General features: G+C 47.7%; 1 protein-coding gene across 4 annotated transcripts in view; it reads left to right on the forward strand.

The window, feature by feature from the left end:
• Positions 1–18,274, forward strand: part of DRC7 (dynein regulatory complex subunit 7) — a 44,319-nt gene that overhangs the window by 15,692 nt on the left and 10,353 nt on the right. For 3 of the 4 annotated variants that reach the window (XM_049864470.1, XM_049864469.1, XM_049864473.1), the window contains 9 exons: positions 888–1,106; positions 10,473–10,604; positions 12,778–12,850; positions 13,816–13,944; positions 14,164–14,292; positions 15,303–15,523; positions 16,422–16,637; positions 17,336–17,446; positions 17,532–17,642. In XM_049864470.1, the coding sequence (XP_049720427.1) occupies positions 888–1,106; positions 10,473–10,604; positions 12,778–12,850; positions 13,816–13,944; positions 14,164–14,292; positions 15,303–15,523; positions 16,422–16,637; positions 17,336–17,446; positions 17,532–17,642 (1,341 nt within the window). The remainder of the gene's footprint in view (positions 1–887; positions 1,107–10,472; positions 10,605–12,777; positions 12,851–13,815; positions 13,945–14,163; positions 14,293–15,302; positions 15,524–16,421; positions 16,638–17,335; positions 17,447–17,531; positions 17,643–18,274) is intronic. The other variant, XM_049864471.1, reaches the window with a different exon arrangement.

The following is an 18,274-nucleotide window of genomic DNA, read 5'->3' on the forward strand; positions in this document are numbered from 1 at the left end:
AGACTCTTCACTGGAGACATACCTACATCTACCCTCCCATCCATCCATCCACCCATCTGTCCATCCTCTCATCTCCCCTGACATCATTCAGCCTCCCATATCTCCTCTCATCATCCATCCATCCATCCATCCATCCATCCATCCATCCATCCATCCATCCATCCATCCATCCATCCATCCATCCATCCATCCATCCTCCACCCACCCATCCACCCACCCATCCAGCCATCCTCATCTCTCCTTCCATCACCCATAAATCTTCCTCTCTCTCCTTCCAACACTTATCTATCTTCCCATCTCTTTTTTCATCATCCATCCTCCCATCTCTCCCTCCATCACCCATCCTTCCATCTACTCTTCTACTCCCACCCATCCTCCCATCCTGCTTCAATCATCCATCCTCCCATTCATCCATCCTCCCATCCTTCCCTCCTCCCATCCATCCACCCATCTCCCCTTCCATCCATCCACACTCTCATCCTCCCTCTTTCCATCATTCCCTTCCACCTACCGTTTTCTGAGTTTCCCCCCTGGTCCAAACCCTAGGGATACAATAATGGACATGGCACAGTCAAAGTCCTCCCAGAGGGAGACTGGCAAGGCCGAGCCATATGATGTTCCATTACCCTTCTTTGGATGAAATCTCACCCAGAATCACAACATACAAAGCCAATAAATCCCAGATACCCTAGAATTCCAAAGAGTCCAGTTTGTAAACCATAGTTCATGTGAAAGCCTCCCATTTTATTGATAAGAAAATGGGCTCAGGGCAGGATGATGTCCTCAAGCCAATGGTGCAGTCAGGATCAGAACTAGGCTCTCTTGCTGGACCCCTGACTCTCTCCTCCCCACCCATGTGACCATGGTCTCCCACCTCTCCTGTGCAGGAGGCGGAGAAGGCAGCACCCGACCCCCTGCATGGCCTGCGGGTGCACTGCTGGGTCCTGGTGCTGTCAGGGAAGCGCGAGGTGCCCGAGAGCTTCTTCATCGATGCATTCACAGCACGCAGCTACAGCACCCAGGACAGCCACTTCCTAGGCATTGAGAGCCTCTGGAACCACAAGAACTACTGGGTCAACATGCAGGACTGCTGGAATGGCTGCAAGGTGCCCAGGAGGGGGCCTGGGTGGCTGTGGCTGTGGCAGGGACAGTTGGGGGGGCGGTGTGGAGGGGAAGATGAAAGTGATCAGACCTGTAGGGAGAACCAGCCGCCAAGACATAAGGGCTTTGGACTGCCCCTGAGCTGAGTCCCCATAGCCACCCCTTTGCCCGTAAGTAGCCATTCTGATGTGACTGTTGTCTCTCTTTTGATGGATGTATCCTTTTAAAATGTGGATTGCTTGTGTTAATGAATTTCTAAAAACTCTGTATTGAAGTGTAACATACACGTAGAAAACTACAGCCATCCTGAGTGCACAGCTCAGCGAATTTCCATAGATTGAGTAGAGATGAAGAAATAACAGAACATCAGCCACACCCCAGATGGCCTCCTTGTGTCCAGTTACTAACCGGGTGCCCTGGAGCCGATTCTGACTCGCAGTGACCCCATGTGTGTCGGGGTAGAATTGTGCTCCATAGGGTTTTCAATGGCTGAAGTTTTGGGAAGTAAATCACCAGGCCTTTCTTCCAAGGAGCCTCTGAGTGGACTGGAACCTCCAAACTTTCAGTTAGCAGCTAAGCGAGTTAACCATTTGCACCACCCTCCCCCAAAGGTATACATGTATTTTTAATTTATGTAAATGGCACTGATACATGTGTGTGTGTTTCAGTTGCTTACTTTATATTCTTTTTTTGCTAGAGTGCACAGAAGAGCACTCATACCTCATTGAATTATCACATACCGAACACACCTGCATAACCAGGACCAGTACCCCACAAGTCCCTCATGTCCCCTCCTGGTCACTATCCCTTCCATCCTCCCCAAAGTTAAGTACTATCCTGACTTCTACCAACATACATTGATTTTGTCTGTTTTTGGACTTTGTATAAATTGAATCATACAGTATATACTCTATTATATCTGATACTTTCCCTCAGGATTATGTTTTATGAGATTCATCCATGTTTTGTGTGTAGCTGGAGTTTGTTCATTTTCCCTGTTTATTGATTTCTTTATTGTTGAATATACCAGAATTTATTTATCCATTCCATAATTGGTACACATTTAGATCATTCCAGTCTGGGACTATTTTGAATAGTGCTGCTATGAACATTCTTGTACATGTGTTCTGATGAACTTGTATACTAATTTCTGTTTGGTAAATACCTGGGAGTGGAATTGGTGGCCATAGGATATCCCTGTGTTCAGTTTTGTAGATAAAACGATTGCACCGATCTACACTCCCACTGGCAGCATATGAGAGTTCCAGGTGCTCTACACCATTGTCAACACTAATATAGCCTCTTTTTAGTTTTAGCTATTCTATTAAGTATGTAATGGTATTGCATTATCGTTTCATTTGAAAATGCAGGAAGTTTTAACTTATTAATTATAATAATTGTCTTAGTCATCTAGTGCTGCTATAAGAGAAATGCCACAGGTGAATGGCTTTAATAAAGAGAAGTTTGTTCTTTCACAGTCTAGTAGGCTCGAAGTCCGAATTCAAGGTGCCAGCTCCAGAGGAAGGCTTTCTCTCTGTCGACTCTGGAGGAAGGTCTTTGTCATTAGTCTTCCCTTGGTCTGGGAGCATCTAAGTGCAGGAACTTCAGGTCCAAAGGATGCGCTCTGCTCCCAGAACTGCTTTCTTGGTGGTGTGGGGTCCCGGCGTCTCTCTGCTCACTTCTCTCTTTTATATCTCGAAAGAGATTGGCTTAAGACACTATCTAATGCGGTAGATCTTATCAATGTAACTGCCACTAATCCATCTCTTTACATCATAGTGATAGGATTTACAACATATAGGGAAATCACATCAGATGACAAAATGGTAGACAGTCATACAATACTGGGAATCATGACCTAGTCAAGTTGACAGATATTTTGGGGGGCACAATTCAATCCATGACAATAATTAAGGATTTTCTACATATACAATCCTATAGATGAATTGTGACAGTTTTGTTTCTTCCTTTTCAATCCTTATAATTTTTGTTTCTTTCCCTCGTTTCCTTTCTCTGTTTAGTACCTCCAGTAAAATGTCAGATATAAGTGGGGATTGTGGGCATCCTTGTCTCGTTTCTGATTCAGAAGGAAAGCCTTAATATCTTAACATTTCATTATTCATATGATGTTTACTATAGTTTTTTTTTTTTTTAACAGTTACCCATTTATTATAAGGAGTACTGATGGTACAAATGGTTGAATGCTAGGTTGCTATCCAAAAAGTTGGCAGTTCGAACCCACCCAGAAGGTCTGAGAGAGAGGGATCTGGCAATCTGCTTCCATAAAAATTATAGCCAAGAAAACTCTATGGGGCAGTTCTACTCTGTCATGTGGAGTTGCTATGAGTTGAAATCAACGTGATGGCACCTAACAACATTTACAATAAGCAGTTATTTTTTTTAGTTACCCATGTATTATAACCAGTTTTTTTTTAACTGTAGGTTTTTATTGTAGCTACTGTTTATCAGACTAAGAAGATTCCTTTCTCTTCTTCAGTTTTCTAGCAGTTTTTTTGTTAATCAAAATTTGTTTTTATCAAATGCTTTTTCTGCATCTATTAAAATGATCATATGATTTCCCCCTTTATTCTACCAACTGGGTGAATTTTTACACTGATTGTTCTGCTTTTCTTTATTGAGCTATAATTCACATTCCATAAAATTCATGCTTTGAAAGTACATTTCATTGTTATGGATAGGCCATGATTTGTTTATCTGTTCATCCCCTGATGGACATTTGAGCTTTTTCCACTTTTGGTTTTCAAAGCCTTAAAAAAAAAAATTGAACTTCAATGTTATTTGGCATGATGATGAGTTTATGTATCAATATGAAAGATTCACATCTTAATGCTTCCTACATATTAAGTCACTGAGCCCTGGTGACGCAGTGGTTATGCGCTTGGCTGCTATCCGATAGGTCGGTGGTTTGAATCTACAGCTGCTCCTCAGGAGAAAGAGGTGGCAGTCTACTTCCACCCATGAACATGGCTTTTGTATTTTTAGTTAATTCCTAGATAGTTTATAGATATTGTTGCTCTTGTGGTGGGTATCTTAATTTTTCATTATACATTTTAGTTGGCTATTGCTGGTATAGATAAATATTATTGATTTTAAAGTAGCAAAGCATGATAATAATGATGGCACTGGGTACTTTGTTGTTTATGGAAGTAGAGGGGGTTCAGTGATAGGATCCTTGCCTTCCATGTGGGAGCCCGTGGCTGAATTTCCAGCCAATGCACTGCCACCACCCATCTGTCAGTAGAGAGAGGCTTGCGTGTTGCTATCATGCTGAACAGGTTTCAGTGGAGCTTCCAGACTGAGATGGACTAGGAAGAAAGGCCTGGTTCTGCTTCTTAAAATCAGCCATTGAAAACCCTGTGGATCACAACAGTCTAATCTGCAACCAATCATGGAGATGGTGCAGGACTCGGCAGCATTTTGTTCAGTTGTGCCTGGGGTCACCATGAGTTGGGAGCCCACTCGATGCCACTAACAACAACACTCACTTCTTATAAAAATGACAGAATTTAGGACAAGATTTAAAGAAATGCAAACATCTGTACAATTTGGTTCCTCTCCACTCACCTTTGACTATTCCAATCACTGCTGTACCTAGGACCAGTTCTCTCCCTTCCCGTCATCAGTTCTCTCCCTCCCCCAACCTGCTAGAGCAGAGTCATCCTCAGGAGCCCCGCCAGGGCTCAGACATGATGTTAAGGACTAGGATTAGGGCTGGCCTGCTCGGGGCAGCTTAATGTTAAAGCCCCTTATGGGCAGCTTTTCTTTGACCTTTGATCTTCTTCTGGAACACTGATTCTGGGAGTAGGGCACAAGGTCCTGGGGAGGTGGGTTGGAATGTGCGGTGCCCCTCATCTGCTAGGAACTACCTGGCAAGTGAGCCACTTTGACTGAGGGAACTGATCTTATTCCTTAGGTGAGCTGGGGTCAAATGAAGGTGGAGGACCACAGCACAGGGAGAAATCCCCCATCTGCCTCTTATGTTCGACCTCCACATATGCCCTGCCTAATCCCTTCTCCTGGCATGGGTAAACAACATGTTGTTGTTGTTGTCTTATGCTGTTGAGTTGATTCTGACTCCTGGCAACCCCATATGTTACAGAGTAGAGCTGCTCCAGAGGGTTTTCTGGATTGTAATCTTTACGAGAGCAGATCATCGAGCCTTTCTTCCACAGTGCTGCTGGGTAGGTTTTGAACTGGCAACCTTTTGGTTACCAGCCAAATGCAAACTGTTGTTGTTGTTGTTAGGTGCCATCCAGTAGCTTTCAACTCACAGCGACCCTATGTACAACAGAGCAAAACACTCCCCAGTCCTTCCCCGTCCTCACAGTCGTTATTATGCTCGAGCCCATTACTGCAGCCCCTGCGTCAATCCGTCTTGTTGAGGGTCTTCCTCTTTTTCACTGACCCTCTACTTTACCAAGCATGACGTCCTTCTTTAGGGACTGATCCCTCCTAATAACATGTCCAAAGTATATGAGTCTCGCCATCCTTGATTCTAAGGAGCATTCTGGCTGTACTTCTTCCAAGACAGATTTGTTCGTTCTTTTGACAGTCCATGGTTTATATAATATTCTCCGCCAGCACTGTGATTGAAAGGCATCAGTTCTCCTTTGGTCTTCCTTGTCCGTTGCCCAGCTTTTGCTTGCATATGAGGTGATCGAAATCACCAGAGCTTGAATCAGGCGTACCTTAGTCTTCAAGGTGACATCTTTCCTTTTTTAACACTTTTGTAGCAGATTTGCCCAATGCAATACGTTGTTTAATTTCTTGACTGCTGCTTCCATGGGTGTTGATTGTGGATCCAAGTAAAATGAAATCCTTGACAACTTCAGTATTTTCTCCATTTATCGTGATGTTCCTTATTGGCCCTGTTGTGAGGATTTTTGTTTTATGTTGAGGTGTAATCCATACTGAAGGCTGTAGTCTTTTGATCTTCAGCTAGTGCTTCAAGTCCTCTTCACTTTCAGCAAGCGAGGTTGTGTCATCTGTATAATGCACATTGTTAATGAGTCTTCCTCCAATCCTGATTCCCCGTTCTTCATATAGTCCAGCTTCTCAAATTATTAGCTCAGCACACAGACTGAGTAAGTATGTTGAAAGGATACAAGTTTGACGCGCACCCCTTGTTTTGTTTGAGCTACTGCCTCTTGATCTATATACACGTTCCTCGTGAGTACAATTAAATGTTCTGGAATTTCCATTCTTCTCAATGTTATCCATAATTTGTTATGATCCACACAGTTGATTGCTTTGCATAGTCAATAAAACACAGGTAAACATCCTTCTGGTATTCTCTGCTTTCAGCCAGGATCCATCTGACATCAGCAATGATATCCCTTGTTCCACGTCCTCTTCTGAATCTGGCTTGAATTTCTGGCAGTTCCAGGTGGGCATACCTCAGTAGCCGCTTTTGAATGATCTTCAGGAAAATTTTACTTGCATGGGATGTTAATTGTATTGTTCGATAATTTTCGCATTCTGTTGGATCACCTTTCTTTGGAATAGGCATAAATATGGATTTCTTCCAGTTGTTTGGACAGGTAGCTGTCTTCCATATTTCTTGGCATAGATGAGTGAGCGCTTCCAGTGCTGCATTCATTTGTTGAAACATCTCAATCGGTATTTTGTCAATTCCTGGAGCCTTGTTTTTCGCCAGTGCCTTCGGTGAAGCTTGGACCTCTTCCTTCAGTACCATCGATTCCTGATCATATGCTACCTCCTGAAATGGTTGAATGTTGGCCAATTTTTTTTGGTATCGTGACTCTGTGTATCCTTCCGTCTTCTTTTGATGCTTCCTGTGTCATTCAATATTTTGCCTGTAGAATCCTTCACTATTGCAACTCAAAGCTTGAATTTTTTTCTTCAGTTCTTTCAGCTTTAGAAATACCAAGTATGTTCTTCCCTTTTGGTTTTTTTATATCCAGGTCTTTGCACATGTTATTATAATACTTTTCTTTGTCTTCTTGAGCTGCCCTTCGAAATCTTCTGTTCAGCCCTTTTACTCATCATTTCTTCCTTTTGCTTTAGCTTCTCTATGTTCAAGAGCAAGTTTCAGAGTCTTTTCTGACATCCGTTTTGGTCTTTTTTTTCTTTTCTGTCTTTTTAATGACCTCTTGCTTTCTTCATGTATGATGTCCTTGATGTCATTCCACAACTCGTCTGGTCTTCAGTCATTAGTATTCAACGCATCAAATCTATTCTTGAGATGGCCTCTAAATTCAGGTGGGATATACTCAAGGTCGTACTTTTGCTCTCATGGAATTGTTCTAATTTTCTTCAGCTTCAAGTTGAACTTGCATATAAGCAATTGATGGTCTGTTCCACAGTTGGCGCCTGGCCTTGTTCTGCCTGATGATATTGAGCTTTTTCATTATTTCTTTCCACAGATGTAGTCGATTTGATTCCTGTGTATTCCATCTGGCAAGGTTCACGTGTGTAGTCATCGTTTATGTTGTTGAAAAAGGTATTTGCGATAAATAAGTCATTGGTCTTGCAAAATTCTATCATTGCAGTCTCCAGCATTGTTTCTATCACCAAGGCCATTTTTTCCAACTAGCGATTCTTCTTCGTTTCCAACTTTTGCATTCCAATCACCAGTAATTATCAGTGCATCCTGATTGTATGTTCAATCAATTTCAGACTGCAGAAGTTGGTGGCAGTGTTTTTGTTGTTAGGTGCCGTCGAGTTGGTACTGTTTGTTATGCTTGAGCTCATTGTTGCAGCCACTTTGTCAATCCACCTCGTTGAGAGTCTTCCTCTTTTCTGCTGACCCTGTACTCTGCCAAGCCTGATGTCCTTCTCCAGGGACTGATCCCTCCTGACATGTTCAAAGTGTGTAAGACGCAGTCTCACCATACTTGCCTCTAAGGAGCGTTCTGGCCCCACTTCCTCCAAGACAGATTTGTTCGTTCTTTTGGCAGTCCATGGTGTATTCAATATTCTTCGCCAACACCACAATTCAAAGCTGTCAACTCTTTTTCGGTCTTCCTTATTCATTGTCCAGCTTTCACATGCATATGATGTGACTGAAAATACGATGGCTTGGGTCAGGCACACCTTAGTCTTCAGGGTGACATCTTTGCTCTTCAACACTTTGAAGAGGTCCTCTGCAGCAGATTTACCCAATGCAATGCGTCTTTTGATTTCTTGACGGCTGCTTCCATGGCTGTTGATTGTGGATCCAAGTAAAATGAAATCCTTGACAACTTCAATCTTTTCTCCGTTTATCATGATGTTGCTCATTAGTCCAGTTGTGAGGATTTTTGTTTTCTTTATGTTGAGGTGTAATCCATACTGAAGGCTGTGGTCTTTGATCTTCATTAGTAAGTGCTTCAAGTCCTCTTCACTTTCAGCAAGCAAGGTTGTGTCATCTGCATAACACAGGTTGTTAATGAGTCTTCCTCCAATCCTGATGCCCCATTCTTCTTCATATAGTCCAGCTTCTCGTATTATTTGTTCAGCATACAGATTAAATAGGTATGGTGAAAGAATACAACCCTGACACACACCGTTCCTGACTTTCAACCAATCAGTATCCCCTTGTTCTGTCCGAACAACTGCCTCTTGATCTATGGAAAGGTTCCTCAAGAGCACAATTAAGTGTTCTGGAATTCCCATTCTTCGCAGTGTTATCTATAGTTTGTTATGATCCACGCAGTCGAATGCCTTTGCATAGTCAATAAAACACAGGTAAACATCCTTCTGGTATTCTCTGCTTTCAGCCAGGATCCCTCTGACATCAGCAATGATATCCCTGGTTCCACGTCCTCTTCTGAAACCGGCCTGAATTTCTGGCAGTTCCCTTTCGATACACTGCTGCAGCCATTTATGAATGATCTTCAGCAAAATTTTGCTTGCGTGTGATATTAATGATATTGTTCTATAATTTCCACATTCGGTTGCATCACCTTTCTTGGAACTAGGCATAAATATGGATCTCTTCCAGTCAGTTGGCCAGGAAGTTGTCTTCCATATTTCTTGGCATAGACGAATGAGCACCTCCAGGGCTGCATCTGTTCGTTGAAACATTTCAATTGATATTCCATCAGTTCCTGGAGCCTTGTTTTTTGCCAATGCCTTCAGAGCAGCTTGGACTTCTTCCTTCAGTACCATCGGTTCCCGATCATATGCCACCTCTTGAAATGGTTGAATATCGACTAATTCTTTTTGGTATAATGACTCCGTGTATTCCTTCCATCTTCTTTTGATGCTTCCTGTGTTGTTTAATATTTTCCCCATGGAATCCTTCACTACTGCAACTCGAGGCTTGAATTTTTTCTTCAGTTCTTTCAGCTTGAGAAACGCCGAGTGTGTTCTTCCCTTTTGGTTTTCCATCTCCAGCTCTTTGCACATGTCATTATAATACTTTACTTTGTCTTCTCGAGAGGCCTTTTGAAAGCTTCTGTTCAGTTCTCTTACTTCATCAATTCTTCCTTTTGCTTTAGCTGCACGATGCTGAAGAGCAAGTTTCAGAGTATCCTCTGACATCCATCTTGGTCTTTTCTTTCTTTCCTGTCTTTTCAGTGACCTCTTAGTTTATCTTTGGACTTAGTGGTCGGTGTGTAAATTGAATAATAGTGGTATTAACTTGTAGGTCTTCCTTGTAGGTGTATGGCTATCACCCTACCACTGAGAGCAGTTGTATTTCAGGATGTATCTTGAAATGTTCTTTTTGACGATGAATGCAACGCCATTCCTCTTCAAGTTGTCATTCCCGCCATAGTAGACCATGTGATTGTCCCATTCAGAATGGCCAATCCCAGTCCATTTCAGCTCACTAATGCCTAGGATATTGATGGTTATGCGTTCCATTTCATTTTTGACGACTTTCAGTTTTCTTAGATTCATCCTTTGTACATTCCATGTTGTAATTATTAATGGAGGTTACAGCCAACATGAGGAGGTCTTATTTTAAACCTGAGGTTTCTTGGGAGTGGTCAGATGCCCCCTCCCTTAAAATCTCTAGAGAGTAGCCTGTCCTTGGCTTGCATTTGCTCTGAACACTGCCCCGGACACTCTCCAGCCCTCGCAGAGTGACCTCCAAATCCAGCCTATCCCAGCCCAGAGGTTTCTGAGCCTCTCACAGAGACCAATAATGGATTGCTTTACAGGGAGATTGGACAACACGCATCAAGTCCCCCCACCACCCCTCCTCTGAGCCTCAGTTTCCTCATTAAAATGAGAAGGGTGGGGATGGACTCTGAGAGGCTGCCTGGAGCTAACATTCTGGCCCTCTGAGACCCGGCCCCAGGTCCCTTCTCTACTCTCAGAGCAGCTGTTTCCACCATCCCTTAGAGCAGATGGGGGTGTGGCGGCAGTGGAGTGCACTCAGTGTATCCCTTCCCCATCAGGACTTGGTCTTTGACCTGGGAGACCCTGTGAGGTGGGAGTACCTACTCCTGGGGACTGATAAGCCTCACCTGTTCACGACCGATGACGAGGATGATGGGATAAATGATGACGACGACGATGTGGAAAATCTGGTGAGTCTCGGTGAGCGCATGGGGCCGGGATGAGGTGTGGGGAGGGCTTCACACCCCATCTTGTGTCAGGCCAGCCCGACGAATGTCCCAATCTGTGTGTGTATGTGTGGGGGTGGGGATGGTCCAGGCAGACCAGTTACATATTCCTCAGGGCAGAAGAACTCTCCTAGCCTGGATCATGCCCCCATTTTACAGAGGGCAAACTGAGGCCCAGACCTGCCCAGGGCCACTGCTGGCTTAGAGGAGGGCTGGGACATGAATTCAGGTCTCCTGCCCAAAACACAGTCCACCGTTGTGCAGGGTTGCCCTGCTCGCTGTGAAGAGCACACCCCTAGAATGGGGTAATATGACCTTCTCACTGAGCCCCTGGGAACTCCAGGGCTGTCTGTTCCTCACTTTCCATCCTTTGTGACCACTTTCAGGCTTTTCTTGTCTGTCGTATTAGCCCTTCTAAAGGTTGTTGGCCTAGGGCCATCAGCATCCCTTCCAGGCAGGTCTTCGGGAGGCCCCGTGTGTGGTGTTTAGGGGCACAGGGACCTTAGTTACTGGCGGTGAACCTGTGCGAATTTCCTAACTGTTACAAGCTTCAGTTTTCTTATCTGTATGTAAAATGGGGGAGGGCATCATAGTGGTATTCATAGTGCAGTGAAATCCATGGGCGCCGGAATTCAATGAGACTGCCTTGTTTTTCCATGTCTCACAAGGTTTCCACCTTTGACAGGGTGCACTGTCCCTTTTCTATCACCCATTTTAGTGGAAAATACTTGAGTTTTCCTTCTCTGACAGGTTTCTGCCTTGCACAGATTCCAGCTTTCACAGGTTTTCCTGTTATACTAATAGTTGGTAACATTCATACGCTCTTACTGTGTACCAGACACTGTTGTCGGTGCCTTACAGTCACCCAGTGAGGTGGCTACTAGTATCATCATCCGTGATTATTATCATCCCATGGTACTGATGGGAAGACTTATACACAGACAGGTTAAGTAACTTACCCAAGGCTGCACAACCAGTGAGTGACAGAGCTGGGATCTGAACCCAGGCAGTCTGGCTCTAAAGTCTGGGTTCTCAGGGAGACTCTGTCCTACCTCCTGGGGCTGCTTGAGGGAGAAACAAGGCCGTGGGTGTGATGTGCCTGGTACAGCAGTATAGGTATGCCTGGGAAATGGTATACTGTGTTCTCAGCATCCTCATCTTTGGCGGACAGGTCCTGGGTCACAGGCGCCCCCTGCTGGCTGACCATGAGGCATAGCCCAGGCAGTGTATAGCGAGGCCAGCCCTGGAAGGAGCACCCATAGCACCCCAGCCCATTGGTCCTCAAGCAGTTCCAGTCACAGGACCTAATTCCATCCTTGGGCCTGAAACCCTTGTTACTGTGAGGACGGTCCAGTGGTGTCCCTATAGAACCAGAGCTCAGCTGTGGGCCCCGGGGAACAAACGGAGCCTCCAGCCACCACCAGCAGCTCCTGCCGGGCCACCTTAGAGATTTTTGAGAAGGCTCACTGCTGACTGCTCACCCAGTTTGTTTGTCACCTGCAAGAAGTCACAACTGGTGCCAGAGGTCTGAGCAATGTCGGTGGGAGAAAATTTTACATGGAGAAAGTCTTATCCATCCATGTTTCCATGGTTACCTAGTTTGAGAACCATTTGTGTGGACTAGGCCTTATTTTATAGATGAGGAAACGAAAGCTCAGAGAGAAAAAATAATGATGGCAGCCAGGCAGTGTCCCAAGCTCTTTGTATACATGATGCCATTTAATCCTTCCAAGAGGTCCATTTTACAGTTAAGGTAACTGAGGCTCAGAGGGGTTAAGAGACTTGCCCAAGGCCCCTCTGCTGGTGTCTGATGGAGGGTGGCGCTTGGATCCACCTGACTCCAGAGCCACTCTCTTGAAGACTAGCCCAATGCTGTGCCTGGCGCCTCGGCTGACCAGTTGAGGAAAGGTGAGTGCAGGGGAGGACACTCTGCCAAGAGGTGACTCCTCTCCCTCCGTAATTGTGGGCTCACGCCTGAAAGGTGTGGGGGTCCAAGCTTCTCACGACCACCGGCTCCCCTAGGGAAGCTGATGACACATCTTGGCTTGGCTGAGGGAATGAGACAGCTCGGGCCCTAACGTCTGCTTCAAGGCCCAGCCCTGACCGGCACCCTCCTACTCCCAACCTCTCTCAACAGGGCAAGGAGGATGAGGAGAAGAGCTTCGACATGCCGCACTCGTGGGTGGAGCAGATTGAGATCTCCCCAGATGGTATTGGCTTGTTCAGAAACCCTTGCCAGGCTCAGTTCCAGGGCAACAGCTAGGCTGGGCTGCCCTGGCCCCTCCCCCTTTCTGCAGCATCCCTGTTCACACACTCTGTGACCTGGCACCCAGGAGGGGGCTCAGTTCGCCTGTGCTCGGTGTGGGGTACCCCGGGGTTGGGTCACATGGAGGACAGGGACACAGGCCTCCCCCTTTCTCACCCCCTCTGCCTGAAGGAGGCACAGGGTTCAGATGGTGCAGGGGGTGTCAGGACCCAGGAAGGTCAAGCAGAGAAAGCAGGAGAGCGGGAATGCTCACGCCCCATGTCGAAACATGCTGGCTGCTGAGCTTCCCGTTTGGGAGCACCCAGACCCATGGGGAGGGCAGAGGCCATTCCACTAGGGTGGAAAGTACTGGAGAGGGTGTCACAGGAACCCAGAGGGGCCCACCTGGCCCAGCTTAGGCGTTGAGGGCTCCCAAGAGGTGGGGCTCCCTGAGCTAAGTTTGGAAGGGTCGGAAGGATTCAGCCCAGCAAGGGCAGGAGGGGACCATGTTTCAGGCAGAGAGACCTGCACAGGCAAAGGCCTGGCAGCCAGGGAGACTGATGTGTCTGGGGAGCAGATGCTCGGGTCGGGCTCGAACCCTGTTCTTGTGGGCCTGTGCCTCTGCCTGGCCTGAGAACGCCCCGAGGGGACTTGGGGCCTGGCAGGGGCAGGAGGGAGCAGACAGTGTGATGGGCAATTCCACTGCTGAGACTCTGTCCTGAGCGAACAATGAGCAAGAACAAAGAATTCATGACACAGGTGTTCATCATGGTGCTGTTTATAACAAAAAGTTGGAAAGAACCTAAATACCCAGCAGTAGGGGATCGGTTATACCATTAGTGCTTATCCATATGTGGAGCTGCCTTCTCCCTCAGGCCTGGGCTCCCCGATCTGGGGAAGAGAGCCCTCAGACCTACTCTGTGCCCACAGCATTCGAGACCCGCTGCCCCAATGGGAAGAAGATAATCCTGTACAAGAGGGCGAAACTGGAGAAGTGGGCCCCGTACCTCAACAGCAATGGCCTCGTGTGCCGCCTCACCACCTACGAGGATTTGGAGTGTACGGGGCAGCCTGGCTGGGGGAGCTAGGGCAGGGGCAGGGGTGAGGCTTGATGTGGGGAGCAGGAGAGCTGGGTCTCCCAGTGTGTCGTGTGACCTTGGGCACATCACTGCCACTATCTCAGTGTGTGTGGGCTCTGCTGACCTCTGTGTGTGGGGAACAGGGGGGTGGAGGCTGGAGGAGCTGGCTGGCTGCAGCAAGCTTCACTCGGCACCACAGGTACCAACATTTTGGAGATAAAGGAGTGGTACCAGAACCGGGAGGACATGTTGGAGCTGAGGCACATGAACAAGACCACAGGCCTAAACACTGACTACTTCAAGCCAGGCCACCCCCAGGCTCTGCGTGGTGCGTGGACTCCATTACTGGTCAGGCAGGAGCCCAGGGCAAGGAGGGAGTACACACTGCCTCCATGGCAGCTGGTATGCGGTGGGAGGAGTCAGCATCCTTGTATGGACGGGGTTCCTGGGTGGCAAGCAGCAGAAACCATCTCTGCCTCCCTAAGCAACCTGATGTGTGGGGAGATGGGGGGAGCTCAGAAAATCCAAGGAGAAGTAACAAATGTTCCTCCAGGAAGTCATAGCTGGGGCTACATGCCCATTCTGTGCTTGATGTTGGGCAGGAAGCCCAGCAAGAGGGCACACAGTGGGGACCACAGTTAAAGGAGATAAGGATGTTGAGTAGTAAAACCAGTAAATGTTCCCCACAAGGGCAATGCAAAGGGCAGATGGTGTGTAAAGTGTGGACATGGCCATGAGCTCAGAAAGTTGGCAAGGGAGGGAAGGTCATGTCTTGGGAGAGAATCAATAACCCTTTTCAAGAATTCGCAAAGGAAAAACATAGGGCCAATACACATTTAAAAACATGACCAACCTCATTTGTTGTCAAAAAAAAAAAAAAAAAGAAACTAACCCAATAAGGGACCATTTTACAACCCTCAAGTTGGTAAAGATGGAGAAAAATAGTCCCACCGGTGTGAACAAGCGTGCAAAGCAGCAGTCACCCTGTCACTGCTGGTAGGAGAGCAAATTGGCACAACTTTTCTGGAGGGCAGTTCGGCAAAATATATCTACAATGGTCTTAAGATGTGTACCCTCTTTGACCCAGCAATTCCACTGCTGAGAATCTATCCTGAGCAAGAACAAAGAACACATGAGAGATGTTCATCATGGTGTTGTTTACAATAACAAAAAGCTGGAAACAACCTAAATACCCAACAATTGGGGATTGGTTATATCACTAATTCTCATCCATACGTGGTGCTGCCTTCTCCCTTGGGCCTGGGGTCTGTTATCATGCCAGCTCTCATAGTTCGGTTGCTCATCTGGCACTTTCTCTCCTACCCTCCCCCATCACAGTGCACTCATACAAGTCCATGCTCCCCGAGAATGACCGAGTTATGGAGTTTTACCAGTCGGCCCGTGTGGATGGCCTAATAAAGCGGGAGGAGACGCCCAAGACGATGACGGAGCACTTCCAGGGACGGCCAGACTTCCTCTCCTACCGCCACATCAACTTTGGCCCCAGGGTCAAGAAACTCCCTCTGAACAGCGCGGAATCCAACCCCCGACCCATAGTGGTAGGAGTTCGCTGGGCCTGGGGACAGGGGGCCCTCATTCCGTGGCAGGCCAAGGTCACCATGGGATGGGGAGAGCCTTGGCTCTGGGGTGCCATCAAAGCCTGAGACATTTCATGAGCACCAACTATGAGCCGGAACCCTGGTGACACAATGGTTAAGAGCTCGGCTGCTTATTAAGGCAGTTCTATTCTGTCCTACAGGGTCTGTATGAGTCAGAATCGACTGGATGGCAACGGGTTTTGGTTTGAACTATGAACCAAGTGCTTTACCAAACGCACCGTCCCAGGGCTGTCTGATGTCAGGCTATGCCCTTAACCGTTGGGCCAAGTATTTCCTCACTGTTCTAAAAAAATGCACACTTGTCACAAAACATTTGGAAAATATGGAGACATATGGAGAGAAAAGTAAATACATCTCAGGATGGCATTTGTCAGAATTACCGTGTATTAATGGGTTTGGTTTTGAGAGTCTTTTCTACCTTAGTTGAGATCCATGCATGTGTAATCCTCATATCATCCACTTAAATTAAAGTGTGCTTTTCCTCTGTGTCATTACAAATTATTTGGCAACTGAGTTTAATGGCTGCATACCACAGCAGCTCTTTCTAGCAGTAAAGGATATCTAGTGATGGTAGTAGGCAACCGGGAGAGGTGGTGAGCTCCCTGTCTCTGGAGGTGGGCGAGCAGTCTTGTTGAAGAGCTAGAGACGTCTAACACCATACAGGGCTGGAGCGGCCTGGCCTGAGAGCTGTGGGGCCATAAGAACCACTGTCTGGCTAGGGGTCTGCTCCACAGGAACCTCCAGAGGACACCAGACCCCAATGTCCCTGAGTGCCCTTGGGGACATGCATAGAAATCCTTCCCCCACCTCCTGTCCTCTGCCTGTTCTGGCCTCACAGAAGATCACCGAGCGGTTCTGCCGCAACCCCGCGAAGCCCGCGGACGAGGACGTGGCCGAGCGTGTGTTCCTGATCGCGGACGAGCGCATCCAGCTGTGCTACCACTGCCGCAACGACCACATCACGGCCTCCAAGCGGGAGTTCCTGCGGCGCACCGAGGTGGACAGCAAGGGCAACAAGATCATCATGACGCCTGACATGTGCGTCAGCTTCGAGGTGGGCCTGGGAGCGTGGCCGCGGAATGCAGCGGGTGGGGGGAGGAGAAGCCGCTCGGACCTCGGTCCTGTCCCAGCAACTTGGGAGAACCAGGACCGGAAGCTCTGGCTCCCAGTTGGAAATTCACCCTGCTCCTTGGGATAGGAAACCCTAGTGGTGTAGTGGTTAAGCGCTATGGCTGCTAACCAAAAGGTTGGGTGTTCCAAACCACCAGGCGCTCCTTGGAAACTATGCGGCAGTTCTACTCTGTCCTGCAGAGTCGCTGTGAGTCGAATCGACCCGACCTAAGCGGGTACGGGCTCCTTGCGATAATCAAAAGCTCCCGTCTGGGTACCCCTCTCTTTGCAGCTCTTTTAAAAATCTCCCCCTCTTCCACCAAGGAGAACCCAATGGGCTGAGACCACTCCCCACCGCTACCCCTGGGCAGGGAAGACCCAGATCCAGAGGACCAATGCTAAGTAGGAAAAGACACCACCACTGTGGTCTGATTTTCTTAGTTCAAATCCTCACTCCTCTGGCACCTTCCTCAATCCCTCTGAGTCTCTGGCTCCTGCTCTGTTACTTGTGTTTTTACAGATGAGGAAACTGAGGCCCAGAAAGGTTAAACAACTTGTTTTAGGTCACACAGCTAGGAAGTGGCAGGGGCAGATTGGAACCCAGGTGGCCTCTCCATGTCAGTGTGCTGGTTGTTGTCCCAGGTGGAGCCGATGGAGCACACTAAGAAGCTTCTCTACCAGTACGAGGCCATGATAAAGCTCAAGAGCGAGGAGAAGCTGTCCAGACACCAGGCCTGGGAGTCAGAGCTGGAGGTAGGGTCCCATGGGAGAGTGGGCAGGTGAGAGGTGATGGGGTGGGCGTGTCTTAATCACACCCCCACCCCCTTCCCCACCCCAGGTGCTGGAGATCCTGAAGCTTCGAGAGGAGGAGGAAGAGGGGCATGTGCTGACCATCTCCATCTATGACACCAAGCGCAATGAGAAGAGCAAGGAATATCGGGAGGCCATGGTGAGCCCCCTCCATCGCTCCGGCCCCAGCTTTTCCTGGACCAGCCTCCCACCCCCACCCCCTGGCTTCCAGGGTGGCAAGAATGACTAGGGATTCTACTGGGAAGCCCTTTGTATAAGGGCATGAAGTTACTGACACCATGGTATTCATCCTTGCTGCTGAACTAGCCATTTCTTTGATTCACCCCGGAGTCCTCATGATCTAAGCCAGGTCTTCCCCCCACTTCCAGGGGCTTCTGGTTAAGCCATGGTCTATACTGTATGTGGGAAAGAAGAAAACGTACCTGTGTACCCGCCTCCACCCTGGACTCCTATGGAGCTTGAAGCCTTTCCCCGAAGCCCCAGCAAGCCGACTGTGGCCACAGGCCTGAGTTCTTAGGCCACCCCTGCAGCGCAGGGTGTTCAAGTTACACCCACAGGTTGCAAGTCCTGGCTTGGTTTCCCAAGCTGGTTTCCGAATCTTCTTCATCAAACAATTGGAAATCTCTAAAAATAGTTTGCAGTTAGTGAGCTGGGGCAGGGCATCAGATGACTGGCTCCCAAACCCGAGGGGGTGGGCGTCAGCCCCCACATCTCCACTTCATGGCCATCTGTGCTGCAGGACACAAGGCCCCAGGATAAAAGGGAAGCATG

Source organism: Elephas maximus, chromosome 21 (genome assembly GCF_024166365.1).
Source record: "Elephas maximus indicus isolate mEleMax1 chromosome 21, mEleMax1 primary haplotype, whole genome shotgun sequence".
Classification (NCBI taxonomy): Eukaryota; Metazoa; Chordata; class Mammalia; order Proboscidea; family Elephantidae; genus Elephas; species Elephas maximus.